Genomic DNA, 18,814 nt, shown 5'->3' with positions numbered 1-18,814 from the left:
CCCCAGCAAAGGTCAGTAAGTTGGCCATTTTTCCTGAAACATCATATTCTTCAATCCGATGCCTGCTGTGAGGTGTTTGGTTTGCAAAATTCCAATTTTGCCTGAATTCGATTAGATGTTCTCAAAAAAAAAATTTTAAAGCCTCTCAAAAATAGGAGAACATTAACTGCAAACACTGTTAGACTTTAGAAACTTAACCACAGCACTAACCAAGTAAAATCGGGTGAGTTTCCTGCAGTGTGCTTCTGGTCCTTCCTTCTTTCTCTACTCCCAAAAGGAGACTAAATTGGCAATGAATTTTCCAATGGTGTGCCCTCTGAGCACCTCTCTGCACACACATGCCCACTAACCTGTCCTTTTTTGTTGTTTGTGTTAATATTGTCATGTTCAAAAACATTCGTTGCACTGAACGCTGGAGGGGCAGGTGAAAGCATCCCCCATCCTTGAGGGCCCCACAGGCCAATTGAGGAGAGAGGGCAAAACCTTCCAGGTAGAGGCAACAGCAAATGCAGAGGCCTTGGGAAGGGCTAGTGCACAGTATTTTCAAGGAACAACAAGGAGACCAGTGTGGCTGGAGCAGAGTAAGCGCGGAGAGTGGTAGAGGGCAAGGTCAGAGCAGTCTAGGTGAGCCTCATTGGTTAGTCTTATAGGTCATTCTAAGGACTTTGGCTTTCAGTTTGAACTGGGGAGCCAACACAGATTTTGCCTAGAGAAGTGTCATGATCTGATTTACATGTTTAAAGATCACCAAGGCTGCAAGAATGAGCCTAGCCTGGGAGATGGGGAGGTAAGAGTAAAAAGGGAAGACCAGTTAGGAGGCTACTGGATTGTTCCATTGAGACTTGATTGTGGCTGGGCCAAAAGGGTAGAAGAGGGGGCGGGGAGAGTGGTCAAAGTCTGAAATTTTTTGGAAGTTGATGATGGCATGTGGAGTGTGAAAGAGAAAGGAGTCCAGGATGACCCCAAAGTTAGAATTTGCTTACTGCCACATCAATTCCATTGCAAGTCTTCTCAGCGTGACAATGGCCTGTCTGCCCTACTTGAATCTACATTTCCAGGAAAAAAAGGTAAAGAAAAAATAGGAGCAAAGTTCAGGCACACTCTACTTTTTAAGCTACCTGCCAATCCATAAGCTTCAGAGAAAGAGACGGGAAAAGGAGTACTGAAAACACAAAAATAGGTTCAAAAAGACTGTTTTCAAGTTTTCCCTTCTGTTTCATTTTTTCTTTCCTTCTCCCCCACCAAGGACTGTTCGCCGAGGTGTGCGGTCGCTGCCTTTGCATCTATACATCTCCTTCGTCCCATCTTTTCTGTATTGCTGACACTCAGAATGTTCTGGCAGCCAGGAGCTAACCTCACCCCATCCAAAGGGTTCCTTTTGTAACCCCGCTTATTCCTGGCTTGATGGGGAAGAGGTGAAGAAGTTCCCAGGGACTGTTTTAATTAGTTAACAGCAGAACGGAAGCCAAATCCACTTCCTTTGAGCAAGCAGACTCCAAACTTCCAGTGCAAGTTTGGGGGCTTCTGTTTTATGCCAGAGTGATTTAGTAAAGGGTTTTGATTCCTGGTTTTTTGTTTTTGGGGTTTTTTTTTTTTTTTTCTTATTCACATTCTAGGCCCTTATGCTTTTGATCTTTCCCTTCCACACTTCCCGACCACCCCCTCAACACACACTCCTCTGAGAACACTCAGGTTTTTTTTTTCTGCAAATTTCAGAGCAACCAAAACTATGTTAAAATTGTGTACTAGGTTTTGACGTAGGTGCCTCACGATTTCAGCAGAGTTTGCTATTTCTGAGATTTGAATTATACAAATATCTGTAGGGATAAAAAAAAATACACAACGTTAAGGGTTTGCACCACAACAAAGTGTATTTTTAAGGGCGCCTTAAAGCATGTTAAAAATCACTTCTTCACTCACCTTGAAAAGTACTCAAAAATATCTTGGTTCTTTATCACCAGGCACAAAGCTAAAGCTGTTTCTTAGATCTGTCTCCTTGTGCCACCCCATATGACAACATGGAACCTCTGCCTAAAATAGTTTATCAAAGCAATCTCTTTATTGCCATGGTCTACTGCCCCAAGGTTGTTAAGCCTCAATTCCATCTTACTTGTCAATCTTATTTGGAGCAATTTATGAGAGGAATTTGCTGTCATTCATTCACTTCCACAATAATTATAACACTTTATGAGTAACAATTTTTGAGTACTTGCTATGTGTCAGAGACCTTCTAAATACTTGATGTATATTAACCCATTGAACCTTCTAACAATGATATGAGATAGGTGTTCCCATTATCCCCATTTTACAGATTCTAAAACTGAGGCACAGAGGGGTTACAAAACTCATGCATCAGGAAGTTCTTTTGAGCCATCCCAAATCCAGTCTGTGGCAGTGGCTCATTGACATTTGTTCTGTCCTCACTAGTGATGGGGAAAAGCTGATCATCCTCTTTCAATTTTAAGGTCAGCACAAAAGGCCAGCTCCATCACCTGGACCTTCTGAATTTCAGGAAGATGTAAAGTGATCTTAAAGGAGACTCTTGGAGGACTCACTAAAACCTGAGTACCAATCCAACAAGGCCTTTTTGTTTTTCTTTTTCCTCTTATTTATGGAGCTCTTCCAATGCCAGGCACTTGGATAAGCCCTTTACATACACTTTCTCATTTAGACCTTTTATTTAACTCAGGAGCCACTGTCATTGGAGCCCCTATTTAGCAGAAGGGGAAATAAGCTTAGAAATATTCAGGAACTTACTAAAAGTCACCTGGCAGTGAGAGAGCCAGGACTTGAACCCAAATCGACCCATCCATTTAACCCCAATACTGTGCTGTCCCCAACACACACACACCCTATTTGGTGTTCTCCCAGCTTGTGGTTGAACAGGTCTTGAGGTGCCATGGCTTCCTACCTCAAGACACAAAGGATCACTTTGAAAATCACAAGTTCTCTGCTGGCTTCTGCCTATGGGACCACATGCTAACACTAGTCCTATTAGCCTCCTCCTCATAGCGTTTCTCAAAGGGTGCCCTGTGGTAATCCCTAGGGTGTCCAGAGGGCTAGAATGAGCAAGGCTTGCTTTGTCAGGCTCTGCTCCACCACTCTCAGTGAGCACACATGTGTGCTGAATTCCAAAGAAGAGCCTTCCACCTACCTGTTCACCCCACCCAGCCTCCACTGCTTTGCCTTGCCAAAAATAAGGCTAACCCCTCCCACTTTTCAATAACACAGAAAATCTGAGATGTGTCTGAGTGGGGAAAGTAAGAAGCACATTCTCAAAAACACTACTGGCTTATAAAAATGGTGGAGAAACATTTCCCACCCTGTTCTCCCAGCCACCCCTTGGAGAATTTAGGAAAACCAACCCATGAGTAACAGTGGCATACACTGTTCTGAAAGGTATGTCCTGGCAGAGGGAGGGGGTGGACCATTACGTGCTTTTGGGGGTCCCTTATTATCATTTCTCTCAGGAATATATCTAAGTTCCAATAAGATTCTTGTATCCACAAGCAGTGCGTGGTTAGCTGGTTTCTATCAAATGTTTTCTCTGCCATGATTCATGACTTTGGTTCCAATATCCTTACTTGGATTGGGTTATTATTTCAGGTTTTATTCCCATGGGCTTATTTTTTTTCCTCTTCTGAATGCTTTCTTGCTTTATTATTTTTTATATCATTTTAAAATAGCTATTATTGATCATCTTTATTTCTTAGAGCTAAGTTCAAAGAATGACCATGAGCCCACAGTAGAATAGTTTTATTAGTAGAAACATCATCTTCTAGAAAGTTTCAGGACCTCCTTTTTCCTCTTATGGGCTTTTCACCAGATGATTTGAAGATTTCTTGGAGTTGTCTTCTTTAGGCTTAAGGCCATAGAGTACTAAAGTTAGGTCTTCATACTCTGTTCATCTGTCTCCCAACTAGGGCTAGATTTGGCGGCCAGGAAAGTATCTTGCATCCACACTACCAGAACAGCTTCCAGGAAATCACAGCTCCCTGCCTACCTCCTCCCTCCAAGTAGTCCTTTTTTCTCTCTTTTTATTCTTTCTTTCTTGCTCCCTATTACCTCCTCCTTTTCCTAGTCCCCAGGTCTTCTTTCCTTTCCCTTTATTTCATTTATTTAATTTTCTCTTGGAGATTAAATAGGAACAACAACATTCATAATAACTTTCAGGATGGTGAACCTAATGCTGATCTTCCTATAGCTTTCCAACACCCCTCAAGGATGGACGTCATGCCCATCACCTCATCCTTCTTTCTCATTCCTGTAAAGCAGAAGCCACATGCTGACCTACTTTTCTCTGTGTAATGTTTCCCTTCTGACCTCCTTTGACACTATGCCCCATGCTGCACATTCTTTGCCTAGACTAAGGTACTTACATGCTGTGTGCTAGCAAGGTGTCTAGGTTTCTGAGCAGAAAGGGCTCTGTCCTGTGTCACCTTCACCTTTGGAGTCAACTGATCCCACTCTAGTTTATGGCTCTTTCACTCCCATCCAGTCACACAAGTCACCAGTATGACCACACCCCATGATATCCATCCATCCACAGAGACAGGAGGGATAAGGGATGCTGATCTGCCATGCCTCATCCTAGGAGGAGATGCTCTCCAGGAGAAACATTTTGGTGTTTGGTTTGGTTTTGGCAGAATTAGAAAAGTAGAATGAGACTCCCGTTAATACCCTGCTATGGAACCCCACCAACAACAAAGGACTGGTGGGGAAATTGTAGAGTTTGTGGTATTTCGAGGGACTGATTATACCTGAATCTAGGCAATAGTCAGTCAGTTTAAAGTGAGAAGCTTTTGTACCTCGAATGTTCCCAGAGAAGAAAATCAAGGATTAAAAAAGAAGTGCGCTGTATTTCTCTAACCTCTACACTTTTGCATGGATTTTTTTTTTCTGTGCTTGTTGCATGCATTTACCCATTAATTATGTCAATAATGGAGATGAAACGATGTATTATACTTGTGGTACCTCTGTTTAAAATGATTCTTTTGACAATAGTATATTTTCTAGCACCTTCCCTCAGACAGTACTTGCTGTGCTCAGTTGATTATTCATTCCCTTAACTCCCCAAGTGGATTCAATTGCCTCTTTAATGTTTAATTGCAGCTGACTCAGCTGGTTGAAGAGCTTCGATGCATGTTCCTGAGCCACTTAGAAATTGCAATATTAATTATGATAAATGGTTGAAAACCAAAGTCAAATCAAAAGACGTGTGGGCTTGGTTTTCCTTCCTGGCCCATTGTCAAAGCCAGCCTGGGACTAGCATTTAATGCCAAGGAAATGGCTGTGCCTTCGGAACAGCTTTTTCTTTAGGCCTGTTTTGGGTCTCAGCAGTAGGAGGAATTGTAGAGATGTTTGATGCTTTTGTGTATTTTGTGGGCAATTGGGAGGGGGAGATCCAGGTCAAACCTTTGGTCTGTGGTGGTCCAGCAGCTTGAGGGTCTCAAATGGAGAACTGGGCAGAAGAATCCACAAAGGTAAGAAAGCACCCTTCATGCAGGCCCTAGGATAGCTGGGTTGGACAGAAAGGAGCAGTGGATGCCAGAGTGCAGCATAACAGGGCACCACATGTTGCTTCACCAGTGCTTCCACCCTTTGCCTTGAGCCCGTCTCTGTATCTTCCTCCTCACCCCATTTCCTTCCCACTCCTTTCTTCTGCTTCAGGGCGGTTCAGAGAAAAGGCTTCAATTCTCCACAAGATCGCTAAGAAGAAATGTCAGGTGGATGAGAATGACAGGCAAAACGGGGCTGCCAACCATGTGGGTGAGTACAGGGAGACTCTATCCCATGCCTTCCCTGGGGCAGGAGAAGGGGGGCAGAGAGGCAGGACCCAGTATGGGCCCCCCTGACCCAGCAGACACATGGAGCCCTGCAGACTTTTCCTGGGCATCAAGAAATGAATCCCTCTTCCCCTGGTGGGTACAGGGCATGACTGGACACAGTGCTGTCAGAGTAACTCTGGGGGAACTCCAGGAAGAGTTAAATGATTCTTCAAGAAGCCTGAAATAAAACCACCTCCTAACCAAGCATCTCCATTTAAGGGTAGAAAATAATTTTATATTGGCGATTCTACATAAAGAAGTCCTTGGGTGGAGAAACAGTTAAAGTGCTTGGCTGCTAACAAAAAGGTTGAAAGTTCAAGTCCACCCAGAGGCATCTCAGGGAAAAAGGTCTGGCCGTCGACTGCCAAAAAATCAGTCATTGGAAACCATATAGAATACTGCTCTACCCCAACACACATGGGGTCTCCATGAATTGGAATAGACTCCACAGCACTTGGTTTACTGGTACATCAAGAGGAAACACACACACACATACACCAGTCACTTAATGTTTAACAAAAGCTGAGAAGACTCTGGTAGCACAATGTTTAATGACTCAGCTGTCAACTGAAAGGTTGGTGGTTTGAACCCACCCAACTGTTCTATATGAGAAAAGGTTTGGTGGTCTACTCCCATAAAAGTTTCAGCCTAGGAGACCTTATGGGGCAGTTCCACTCTGTCACATGGGATTGCTGTGAGTCAGAATGCACTTGAAGGCACCCAACAACAACAACCAGAGTTTATACTTATGACTTTGCCTACAGCGCACCCACTAAATTACCAGTGACTTCCTGAGTCGCTCCTGAACTGAGTGACAGAGTCCCTGTGAGATGACACTGCCTCTCCTTTCCTACGTATCAGCCCAGGTCTCTTGGTGGCTTTTTCTGAGCCTCTGGTGTGACCAGATCATGACATTTCCTGCATCTTATTTTAACTTGGAACATGATGTTCCTTCTCTCCTGTCTGTGACTATAACATAGCTCTCTGATTCCAAATGCAAGCTAAATTTAACCTAATCTGGATCTATGCTATAAAGGATGCGATTGCCCAAGAAACTAAAATTATCTGCAGATAAAAATTCAACAGTGCTGTACTCAAAATACATGTCATTCCTTAGAAGAGTGTCTGTCTCTCCTGTTACCCTGATTTCTAACTCAGGAAAATCTTTGGTAACGAAGAAGTCAAGATTCCATTGGGTATGCAAAGAAAAACTGGAAGAAAATAAGCTGAAATATTAACAATAGTTACTTCTTGTTAATTATGTTTTTTGTTTTATTGGTTCCTTTACGGTTCTGTGAACTTGGACAAATTTTTACAATGAGTATATTTTGCTTTTATATTATGAAAGTGTAAGGCCATACCACAAAAGTCTATTACATAGGTTAAATTTTGCTTGTGATATGTTGGTTCAGTTACATAAGCTCCATTTTCTGCTCAACTCATTGATTTCTCTTTGGGACTGAGGCATCATGGCGTAAAAGACTTAGACGCCAGCATTCAGTCTTGGCCTTCCTCCTAGTAACTGGGTGACCTTAACTTGGATTTAACTTTCTATGAGGAAGTAGAATCCATAACTCCAAGGATCCTTCCAATGTTGGTTAGGTCTCCAAATGCCTTAGTTCCTAAGAAATGCCGTTGTTGTTGTTAGGCACTGTTGAGTCAGTTCTGACTCGTGAACAACCCTATGTACAACAGAAAACAGAACACTGCCCGGTCCTCACAATAGTTGCTGTGTTTGAGCCCATTTTTGCAGCTACCATGTCAATCCGTCTCCTCAAGGGTCTTCCTCTTTTTCACTGACCTTTAGTTTACCAAGCATGATGTACTTCTCCAGGGGCTCATGCTTCCTGATAACAGGTCCAAAGTGTATAAGAAGTCTCACCATCCTCCCTTCTAAGGAGCATTCTGGCTGTACTTCTTCCAAGACAGACTTGTTCATTCTTCTGTCATTCCATGGTACATTTGATATTCTTAACCAGCACCATGTTTCAAATGCATCAATTCTTCTTCGGTCTTCTTTATTCATTGTCCAGCTTTCATATGCATATGAGATGATTGAAAATACCATGGTCTGGGTCAGGCACGCCTTAGTCCTCAAAGTGACATCTTTGCTTTTGAACACTTGAAAGAGGTCTTTTGTAGCAGATTTGCCCAATGCAATGCATCGTTTGATTTCTTGACTGCTGCACCCATGGGTGTTTATTGCAAATTCAGATAAAATGAAATCCTTGACGACTTCAATCTTTTCTCTGTTTATCATGATGTTGCTTTTTGGTCCAGTTGTGAGGATTTTTGTTTTCTTTATGTTGAGGTGTAATCCATACATCTCAACAGGTAGTCTTTGATCTTCATCAGTAAGTGCTTCAAGTCTTCTTCACTTTCAGCAAGCAAGGTTGTGTCATCTGCACATTGCAGGTTGTTAATGAGTCTTCCTCCAATCCTGATGTCATGTTTTTCTTCATATATTCAAGCTTCTCAGATCATTTTCTCAGCATACAGATTGAATAAATAGGGTGAAATGATACAATCCTGATACACAGCTTTTGCTGATTTTAAGCCACACAGTATCCCCTTGTCCCATTTGAATGACTGCCTCTTGGTCTATGTATAGGTTCCGCATGAGCACAATGAAATATTCTGAAATTACCATCCCTTGAAATGTTATCTATAATTCGTTATGATCCACAGTCAAATGCCTTTGCATAGTCAATAAAACATAAGTAAACATCTTTCTGGTATTACCCGCTTTCAGCCAAGATCCCTCTGACATCAGCAGTGATGTCCCTCTTTCCAAATCCTCTCCTGAATCGGGCTTGAAATTCTTGCTGTACCCTGTCAATGTACAGCTGCAGTGTCTTTTGAATCATCTTCTGCAAAATTTTATTTGCATGTAATATTAATGATATTGTTCAATAATTTCTCCATTCTGTTGGATCACGTTTCTTTGAAATGTATCTCGTCCAGTCAGTTGGCTTGGGAACTTTTTTCCAAATTTCTTAGCATAAATTAGTGAGAACTTCCAGCATTGCATTCATTTGTTGAAACATCTCGATTGTTATTCCATCAGTTCCTGAAGCCTTGTTTTTTGCTAATGTCTTCAGTGCAACTTGGACTTCTTCCTTCAGTACCATCGGTTCTTCGTCATATGCTACCTCCTGAAATGGTTGAACATCGACCGGTTATTTTTGGTACAGTGGCTCTGTGTATTCCTTCCATCTTCTTTGGATGTTTCCTGCATTGTTCAATATTTTGCCCGTAGAATCCTTCAATATTGCAACTCAAGACTTGAATTTTTTCTTCAGATCTTTCAGCTTGAGAAATACTGAGTGTGTTCTTCCCTTTTGGTTTTCTAACTCCAGGTCTTGCACGTTTCATTATAATACTTTGTCTTCTTGAGCTGCTCTTTGATATCTTCTGTTCAACTCATTTACTTCATCATTTCTTCCATTCGCTTTAGCTGCTCCATGTTCAGGAGCAACTTTCAGAGTCTCTTCTGACATCCATTTGGTCTTTTCTTTCTTTCCTGTGTTTTTAATGACCTTTTGTTTTCTTCATGTCTGATGTCCTTGATGTCATCCAAAACTCATCTGGTCTTCAGTCATCGTGTTCAATGTGTCAAATCTATTCTTGAGATGGTCTCTAAATTCAGGTGGGATATACTCAAGCTTGTACTTTGGCTCTCATGGACTTGTTTTAATTTTCTTCAGCTTCAACTTGAACTTGCATATGAACAGTTGATGGTCTGTTTCGCAGTTGGTCACTGGCCTTTTTCTGACTGATGATGTCAAGCTTCTCCATCATCTCTTTCCACAGATGTAGTCGGTTTGATTCCTATGTATTCAGTCTGGCAAGATCTACGGGGATAATCACCATTTATGTTGTTCAGAAAAGGTATTTCCAATGAATAGGTCCTTGGTCTTGCAAAATTCTATCATGTGATTTCTATGGTCATTTCTATCACTGAAAGTACAGCTTCCAACCAGTGATCCTTCTTCTTTGTTTCCAACTTTCTCATTCCAGTAATGCCAAATCACCAATAATTATCAATGCATCTTGATTGCATGTTTGATCAATTTCAGACTGCAGAAGTTGGTAAAAATCTTAAGTTTCTTCATCTTTGGCATTAGTGGTTGGTGCATAACTTTGAATAATAGTCGTATTAACTGGTCTTCCTTGTAGGAATATGGCTATTATCCTATCACTGACACTCTGTACTTCAGGATAGATCTTGAAATGTTCTTTCTGACATTGAATGCAATGCCATTCCTTTTCAATTCATCATTCTCACTCTAATAGACTATATGATTATCTGATTAAAAATGGCCAATACCAGTCAGTTTTAGCTCACTAATGCCTAGAATATTGATCTTCAAGTGTTCCATTTCATTTTTGACAACTGCCAATTTTCCTAGATTCATACTTCATACACTACACATTCTGATAATTAATGGATGTTTGCAGCTCATTTTGAGTCCTGCCACATCAGCAAATGAAGGTCCCGAAAGCTTTACTCAATCCATGTCATTAAGGTCAACTGTACTTTGAGAAGGCAGCTTTTCCCCAGTTGTATTTGGAGTGCCTTCCAACCTGAGGGGCTCATTTTCCAGCACGATATCAGACGGTGTTCTGCTGCTATTCATAAGGCTTTCACTGGAGAATTTTTTCAGAGGTAAATTGCCAGGTCCTTCTTCCCCGTATATCTTAGTCTGGAAGCTCCACTGAAACCTGTCCACCATGGGTGATGCTGCTGGCATTGGAAATACCAGTGGCAAAGCTTCCAGCATCACAGCAATATGTAAGCCACCACAGTACGACAAACTGAGGGATGAGTGGTGGTCCTGAAGAAATAGACTTTTTAAAATCAATGTGCCCAAAATCCATGCTTTTCAAAGAAAGTCCAAGATTTCTTTTCATATTTGGTGATTCCAGTTAGGAATTATGCCTGGTAGGCTGTTTCTTCTCATCCGCTCGTATCTGTTCTTGGACATCTGGACATCTTGGACTTTTGTACCCAGTAGCCTGTGTTGCTAAGGCAAGTTTGGCTATTGCAGCCTGGGTCCAAAGATTGTATCACTTCAACCAATAGATTCCCCAAAGCAGAGTTTTAATATTCCATGAGGTATTCAGTATTTCTTAGTTTAAATAACTGAATCAATCACACTAAGATAAACTGGCACACACAGCGGGATTCCACATACATATCACTGTCATTACTACAACATGGAAAGATAAGATAAATTTCAGTTTCTATGGCTTTCTGTATTTAAATATATTCATGCCTCCGTATTCCACAACTAAAGACATAAATAAACATAAACGTTCCCCTATTGTTTCAATTTGAACTCACCTGCTGCTCCATGGGATAAAAGTAGGCAGTCTGCTCTCATAAAGACTACAGCCTAGGAAACCCTATGGGGCAGTTCTACTCTGTCATGTAGGGTTGCTGTGAGTCAGCATTGGCTCAACAGCACACAGCAACAACAACAGCAATGGTTTCCAAAATCTGACCACTTCAAACCCAAAAATGTTTGCATAGCTCTCAAAATGCTTTCTTAAGCACCAGTGATAGCAATGTTTAGTCCTTCTGAAGTTGCTAAAAAAAAAAACATATTCTGACGCTGTACGAACAGCTTCCTCCCAACAACCCTGACACTGAACCACACAGCTTCATTCTCTCCTGAAATCTAAGACTTGACCCAGCACAGCCAGAGGGCCTAGGAGCCTTTTCATTTCCCTCCTGCTGAAGCCATGGCAGATCCCAGTGGTGCCTGAACACTCATCACCTGGAGGTGCTCCTCTTAGCCCTGAACAAAATCTTGTTGTGCAAAGCAGGTCCTAATGAAGGTAAGAACAGTTCCTGCTTCTTGATTACTTGCTGTGCACCAGACACTGTGCTTTATACACATTTTCTTATTTAATCCTTAGAGAAGTACTAGTGGCAGTGGTGGTGTTAGTAGTAGTTGTCGTTGTGATAGTGTTGTCATCATCACCCCCATTTTGCAGATGAGGAGACTGATGGTCAGAGAGGTTAAGTTACTTCCTAAGTCCACAAAGGACATGTCGCAGTCAGAATATGAACCCAGGCACGTCTGATTTCCAGTGTACCGGAGCCCCAGAGTCCCTTCTCAAATCTTAAGGGAAAATTTGAACCTGTACCCACTGACCTGTGGCTTCACTCTGGCCCAACGTTACCTCTCATTTGGGAATGGTACAGCCTTTTGCCTCTATTATGTGTTCAGTTCCTCCTTGCCTTTCCTGCAGTAGGACACCCAGGTGTGGAATATACTAACCAGCCTTCTCCAGGCATTTTAGGAAGGGTTGGGTTTCCCAGCCTGCCCTTTCCATGGCCACCTAGCATGAGCAGAGATGTCCACCCATAAGCCTGAGAGCATTAGAGCTGGAATCAGTAGCCTTAGAAGTCAGTCATTTAGACCCCTTTGTTTACAGATAAGGTCCTGAAGCCCAGAGAAAGGAGGGTGCTTGCCTACGGTGGCAGCCTGGTAGTGGAAGAACAAGGCCTAGGACCTACGTCTCCTGCTGCTCTGGCCAGTGTCCTTTCCAGAGTGCAGTACCAAGAAAAGACCCTGCTTTAAGAAAAAAGCTGAGGGGTGTGATGCTGGGTATAAAAAATAGTATACAGATTGGGTACGGTTTTGCTTTTCAAATGCCCATATTCAGGTTCTTGAATAGCTAGCTAAAGCCATTGCCGTCGAGTCGATTCCAACTCATTGCGACCCTATGGGACAGACAGAGTAGAACTGCCCTGTATGGTTTCCGGGGAGCGCCTGGTGGATTTGAACTGCCGACCTTTTGGTTAGCAGCCATAGCTCTTAACCACTATGCCAGCTAGCTGGTAAATTTTGCCTAGACTAGAGAATGGGTTAGCATGGGAGCTGATAGGTCACTCAGGTTAAGACTTCAGGCTGGTGTGGGAAGCCAGAAAGCGATCAAAAAAGGGAGGAGGGCTGAGAATGCAGAAGGCATACAGAAGAATGGTGAACGTTCTTTTGCCATTTGGCTCAACACCAGCCATGGGTCTCATCATCCCTCAAAGACCATTTATCTCTTCTCCCTTGGTCCAATATTTTACAATGTTGTTTTCCATGTGGCTCCTTCTCCGTTGATTCCATTTGCTTTCTTTGTGTGTGTGTTTAAATTATGTTGCAGAAAAAATTGAGCTCCCAAACAGCACCAGCACAGAAGTTGAGATGACGCCACCCAGTGGAGCTTCAGAGCCTGTACAGAATGGAAACCTCTCCCACAGCATTGAAGCTGCGGAAGCCCAGGTACTGCCTTTTCCCACTGCTCTTCTGGGCTACTGTTCCGATTGACGTCCTAGCCTAGCAGCACAGAACCCTACATTCTCCCCAGAGGCCTTGGACACCAGGCAAGGACTTAGTCATCCTTGCATGTTTCCAAATACCAGCCCAGGGCCCCTCATGTGTCAAGTTTTACGTTTATTAAATGAATACACACATTCTCTAAGCCACTATTTTTCAGGGTGAGGTTGGAGGACTTCGTGCATTAGAATCTCCTGGGGCCAAAAACACAGATTCCTGGGCATACCCTAGCCCTGATGAAACAGAATTTCTGGAAAGCAGGACCCAGGAATCAGCATTTTAAATTAGCTTCCCAGGCGACTCTGAATGCATGAGAAAGTTTGACAGCTGCTGCAGTGTAATCCTTTCTTTATGTATTTAAGGTCAGAGTTAAATCAGCCATTACACCTTGATGAGCCCCCTTTGACCTTCTCTGTCACTGCAGTTGAAATTGATCGGCACTCTCTTGTGCAACCAAAAGACAGCTCATTCATCTAATAGTTATTACTATAACTATTTATCTATTCATAACTATGTTGTTGTTAGGTGCTGTCAAGTAGGCCCAGACTCATGGCAACCCCATGAACAATGGAATGAAATGCTGCCCCACCTTGCTTCATCTTCATAGTCTGTTGAGGATCAGATCTTGTGATCCATAAGATTTTCATTGCTAGAGTTTTAGAAGTGGATTGCCAGGCCTTCCTTCCTGCTTTCTTAGTCTGAAAGCTCCCCTGAAACCTGTTCAGCATCATAGCAACATGCAGTCCTCCACTGATAGACTGGTGGTGGCACATTGGCCAAGAATCAAATGGAGGTCTCGCGTACAGAAGGCAAGAATTCTACAGCTGAACCGCCACTGCCCCGTAACTACCATTAATCAAGCACCTAATATGTGTCACAAATACTGTGCTAGGCACTTTCCACATATTACCACCTTTACAACCCACCACCCCATTTTGTTGTTGAGGAAGCTGAAACTCAAGGAGATGAAGTCGTTGCTACAGATCACCTAGCTTGGAGATGATAGAGCTGAGATTTGATCTCAGGAGTGTCTAAATACAATGCCTGTACTATTTCCACTCTGCAACATTGCCTCTAGACCACCAAAACCAAACCCAGTGCCGTCGAGTTGATTCTGATTCATAGCGACCGTACAGGACAGAGTAGGACTGCCCCATAGAGTTTCCAAGGAGCGCCTGGTGGATTCAAACTGCTGACCCTTTAGTTAGCAGCTGTAGCACTTAACCACTACACCACCAGGGTTTCCTCTCTAGACCACAGTTGCTCAAAAATTAGGCAGACTCCCTGGTGGTGCTGGTTAGATTTCTGGATTCCAACCTGATGTGATGAATCAGAATTTCTAAGGCAAGGAGCTGAAACTTGTATTTTAATCAGGCATCCTAGGGCAGTACTTCTCAAACTGAAATATGCTTACAAATCTCCTTGGGGGTCATGTTAAAATTCAGACTCTGATTCAGTAGGTCTGGGCTAGGGCTCAAGAGTCTGCATTTCTAATAAGCTGTCAGGTGATGCTGATGCTGCTGGTCTAAGGACCACACTTTGAGTAGCACGACCCTAAATTTCAAGACCCACTTCTGTAAACAGAATTTTCCCAATGAGCTGAAAAGTCACATACTGCCCACTAGTAGAATAGACTACAGGCAGCACGTCAGCGCACTTTCTTCTCCGTTATACTAGAATATGCTCTGCAGTGGAGAGAGTCTGCACTTCTTAGAAAAGACATGCTAATTATCGCCCATTGCCCTTATTCCCTGAAGTAGCATGGAAAGTTTCTTTGTTTAAAGGAAATGATAATGAGACTGCAGTGCCTTCTGCCCTGTCTCCTCTGCCTTCTAGGCTCCTTCGCCCTCCTTCCCTGGGGTCTCTTTGCCTTAGCTCAAGAGTGAGCTGGCAGGGCAGCTTATGTCCACCTGGATAAGCAGCAGACTCCAAGGACACCTGGCTGCCCTTGGGGATGCACAGTCGGAGGTATGCAAAGAGCAGCCCAGTGTCTGTGCCTCTCCATCTGGCTAGCAGAGGGACAGTGTGCCCTGCCACAGGGCAGGGCTTTGCTACAGGGAGCTAGACCCCTCTCTGAGCAGAATGCACCCCCAGGTCTCGATGCAGAGAAGCAGGACAGATGTGTGCACCAGCCTGACACAGTGAGAGCTCAAGAGCAGAGACCCACCCGACACAGCTGACTACAGGACTGCCTGGTGGTCAGTATTCCATGTGCACCTGGGGCAGGTTATCTGACCTCACTGAGCTTCAGGTTCCTTAGTACGGACAATAGTACCTGCCTCGTTAGGATTGCTACGAGGTTAAACGAGATAATGTAACATAAAACACTTAGCACAGAGCTGTATGCTGACTCTTTACATTATTATGTGTTCATACTAGCCATTTAAATACCATTCAATGTGTCCCTTACCAGAAGGAGCTCGCCGTAGGTGAAATGAAAATGGCTTTTAAAATGTATGTTTGGGAGTGTTCAGGGTATAAAATCAATCAATCAAGAAAGATTTGTGGTGGGTAGATAATTATAACCCAGTATGATCACGGAGATCTGTACAAAGTCCTCTAGGAGCCTGCCAGAGGGAGCATTTGACCCTAGCCAGGGAGGTATAAAAGCTGCATAGAAGAGGTAACATTTGAGCTGGGCCTTGATGGGTGAGTAGGAGTTTGTCACCCAGAGAAGGAAACCATATCCCAAGCTGACAGTTATATACAAAGGTGTAAAACCTTTAAAGGGAAATTCATGTTTAGTGATTGGTGAGAAAACTGGAGGAACTGGAGACTAAAATATAAGGTAAGGAGTGAGGAGGGATCCGTCAGGAAAAGTAGATTGAGCTGAAATTTTCCCACCATTCATGTATTCAGAAAACCCTTATTGCTCACCTAATATATGTCAAGTGATGTGCAGGGCCCTGGGGAGCCCCCGTGAATGGTACGTGTGTCCCAGCAGAGCAGACAGGCTGTAAATACAAAACAAGATATAATCATAGTTGACAGCAAGGGCCAGGAGGAAAATAAAGCAAGAAGAGGTGACAGAGTCCCTGAGTGGTTCAAACGGTTAACACACTCAGCTGTTAACCAAAAGGTTGGAGACTTCAGCCTACCCAGAGGTTCCTCAGAAGAAAGGCCTGGCAATCTACTTCCGAAAAATCAGCCATCCATAACCCTGTGGAGCACAGGTCTGCTCTGAAACACGTGGTATCACTATGAGTCAGAGTTGACGCCATGGCAGCTGGTTTGGTGGCAGCATCAGATTTGTTTTACAGGAAAACAGCTCTTTTGGAAATGGTCAAGAAGAAGCCAAAGTGGGAAAAGCCCGGATACAGTTAAGAGCTATTGCTTCAGGGGTCCGTTAGCTAAGATGCATGGGCCAGATCTGGCCTGCAGTCTGTTTTTGTATGGCCCAGGAGCTAAGAATCATTTTTTACTTTTTTCAAAGAAGCAGCAGCATATGCAACAGAGAGTGTGTGGACCACAAAACCTAAAATATTTACTATCTAGTCCTTTATAGGAGAAGTTTGCCCACCCCTGGTTTCGACCATCTGCAGTCTTTGCGGGGTGGGGGAGAAGAATGAGGAAGCTCTTCGTGTACTAATATGGAATGAACTTCAATATATGTTGCTAAGCAAAAAAGGCAACTTGCCAAATTATACCCACTATACTATATTTGTGTGAGAGGGAAAGCTAGAGGGAATAACATGTAAGCATTCACTTGGGACGCTATGGAAGAAGCTGGTAATGCTAATTATCTCCAGAACATGGGTCTGTGTGATAGGGAACTGGGGTGGGAGGTAGGCCTTTCAATATGCACCCTACATAGCTTTTGATTTTTGAACTAGTCAATCATGTTACCTACTCAACACCAATAATAAAAATAATAATGGGTTAAATTAAAACAGAGGCGGTATGCTTTAGTTGTTAAGAGCAGAGTCTCTGGAGACCTCCCGAGTTCAAATCCCAGTTCTAACCGTGTGACTTTGGGCAAATGACTAAACTTGTCTGTTCTCCATTCTCCTTCTCTGTGAAATAGGGATAATAATAACAGCACCTATCTCATAGCTTTGCCATGAGGACCAAACGCTCATGCAACAGCTCTTGGCACATAGTAAGCACTGCATAAAGCCAGTTACCATTAAATTGACTCTGACTCATGGCAACCCTATGTGTGTCAGAGTAGAAGTGTACACTATCGGGTTTTCAATAGCTGTTCAGGAGTAGATGGCCAGGCCTTTCTTCCCAGGCATCCAGGTGTAGACTCGAACTTCTGCCCTTCCAGTTATCGGCCAAGTGTGTTCACCATTTGCACCACACAGAGACTAAGCACTGCATAGGGATTCGCTGTTATTTGCTAGTACTTAGTAAAACTTATTTTTAAGTGGTTATTGAAATAGCCCAGATGACAAAATCTTAAACCAAGTATTGGCTGCGGCATAGATGGCAATGGCTGGATTGGAGAGCTATTTCTGAGCCAGAATTGAGGAAATTTGGTAATAAATTGTAGTGAGTAAACAAGTAAAGGAAGTTGTAGCTGATGCTGCAATCTCCAGGCTGGATAGACTGGATCAGATGGGTGAATTAGGCTATAATTCCAAGGCCAGAATGTAAGACATAAAATTGGAATGTTCAGGCCACCCAAGCGCAGCTTCGCAGAAGTGATCCGGTGCTATTTTACTGTGTTAGTAATTTCCGTCCAAGTTGCATTTTTATCAAGCTACATGAAGACCGAGGTGTGCATCCTGGCTTTATTAACGGAAAAGATGGGTCCCTGCACCACATACTCGGCACTGGCATTTTTCTTAGGGTTAGCCTGCCTCGCGTAATTAACCAACTATTTTAAAACCCCTACTTACAAAGGAAGTAATTTTCCATTAACACCTCACCTCTGAGAGCTTTCTTCAGTACAAACTTTACGGTGGCAGTGAAGAGCATTTTAAAATATTCTCTCTGACAGGGTAAGCCCCTTTGCAGGAGCTTTCTCACATGGCTAGGCTATTCTGGGCAACCAAGAAATAATTTGACTTCTGACATGGCTCTGAGTGAACTCAGTTCTCCCAACAACTGCTGATGCAATGCTGTTGGAGCTACCATGGAGAAAACAGTTTGGGGTTGCCGCTGAGAATTTACCAGCCTTCCCAAATTTTGAATGTTGAGAACTTAGCCAGGTTTGAAAGACAATTCAGAGAAATTCCCTCCTACCCAGAACTCAGCATTTGATCACATTTTAATCTGGCCCATCAAGACAACAGCCAGCTGATTGCACTTGGCCCATGAGCTCCACAAAACTGCCTGTATATGAAGGAGCCTACCATGATCCCCAAACTGTGACAAGTTGAGGAAACCCTTTAAATACCTGCACGCAATGAAGAAGAGGAAATGTCTTGCATATTTCTTGGATTCTGAAATCTAGACAAAAATCTAACTTTTTTTTTTTACAATTATGTCCACCATTTTTATGATGAGGGCAGGAGTGGTTCAGTGGTGGAATTCTCACTTTCCATGCAAAGACCTGGGTTCAATTCCCAGCCAAGGCGCCTCATGTGTAGCCACCGACTATCAGTTGAGGCTTGTGTGTTGCTATAACACTGAACAGGTGTCAGTGGAGCTTCCAGGCTAAAACAGACTAGGAAGAAAGGCCTGGTGATCTATGTCCGA

At 43.1% G+C, this 18,814-nt stretch overlaps 1 protein-coding gene across 3 annotated transcripts in view; it reads left to right on the top strand.

The window, feature by feature from the left end:
- Positions 1–18,814, top strand: part of SLC24A2 (solute carrier family 24 member 2) — a 279,329-nt gene that overhangs the window by 227,344 nt on the left and 33,171 nt on the right. For all 3 annotated transcript variants that reach the window (XM_049896187.1, XM_049896188.1, XM_049896186.1), the window contains 2 exons: positions 5,671–5,769; positions 12,996–13,114. In XM_049896187.1, coding sequence (XP_049752144.1) covers positions 5,671–5,769; positions 12,996–13,114 — 218 coding nt within the window. The remainder of the gene's footprint in view (positions 1–5,670; positions 5,770–12,995; positions 13,115–18,814) is intronic.

Source organism: Elephas maximus, chromosome 9 (assembly GCF_024166365.1).
Source record: "Elephas maximus indicus isolate mEleMax1 chromosome 9, mEleMax1 primary haplotype, whole genome shotgun sequence".
Lineage (NCBI taxonomy): Eukaryota > Metazoa > Chordata > Mammalia > Proboscidea > Elephantidae > Elephas > Elephas maximus.
Note: the sequence above shows the minus strand (reverse complement) of the source record. Positions and strands in the feature narration are given on the sequence as shown.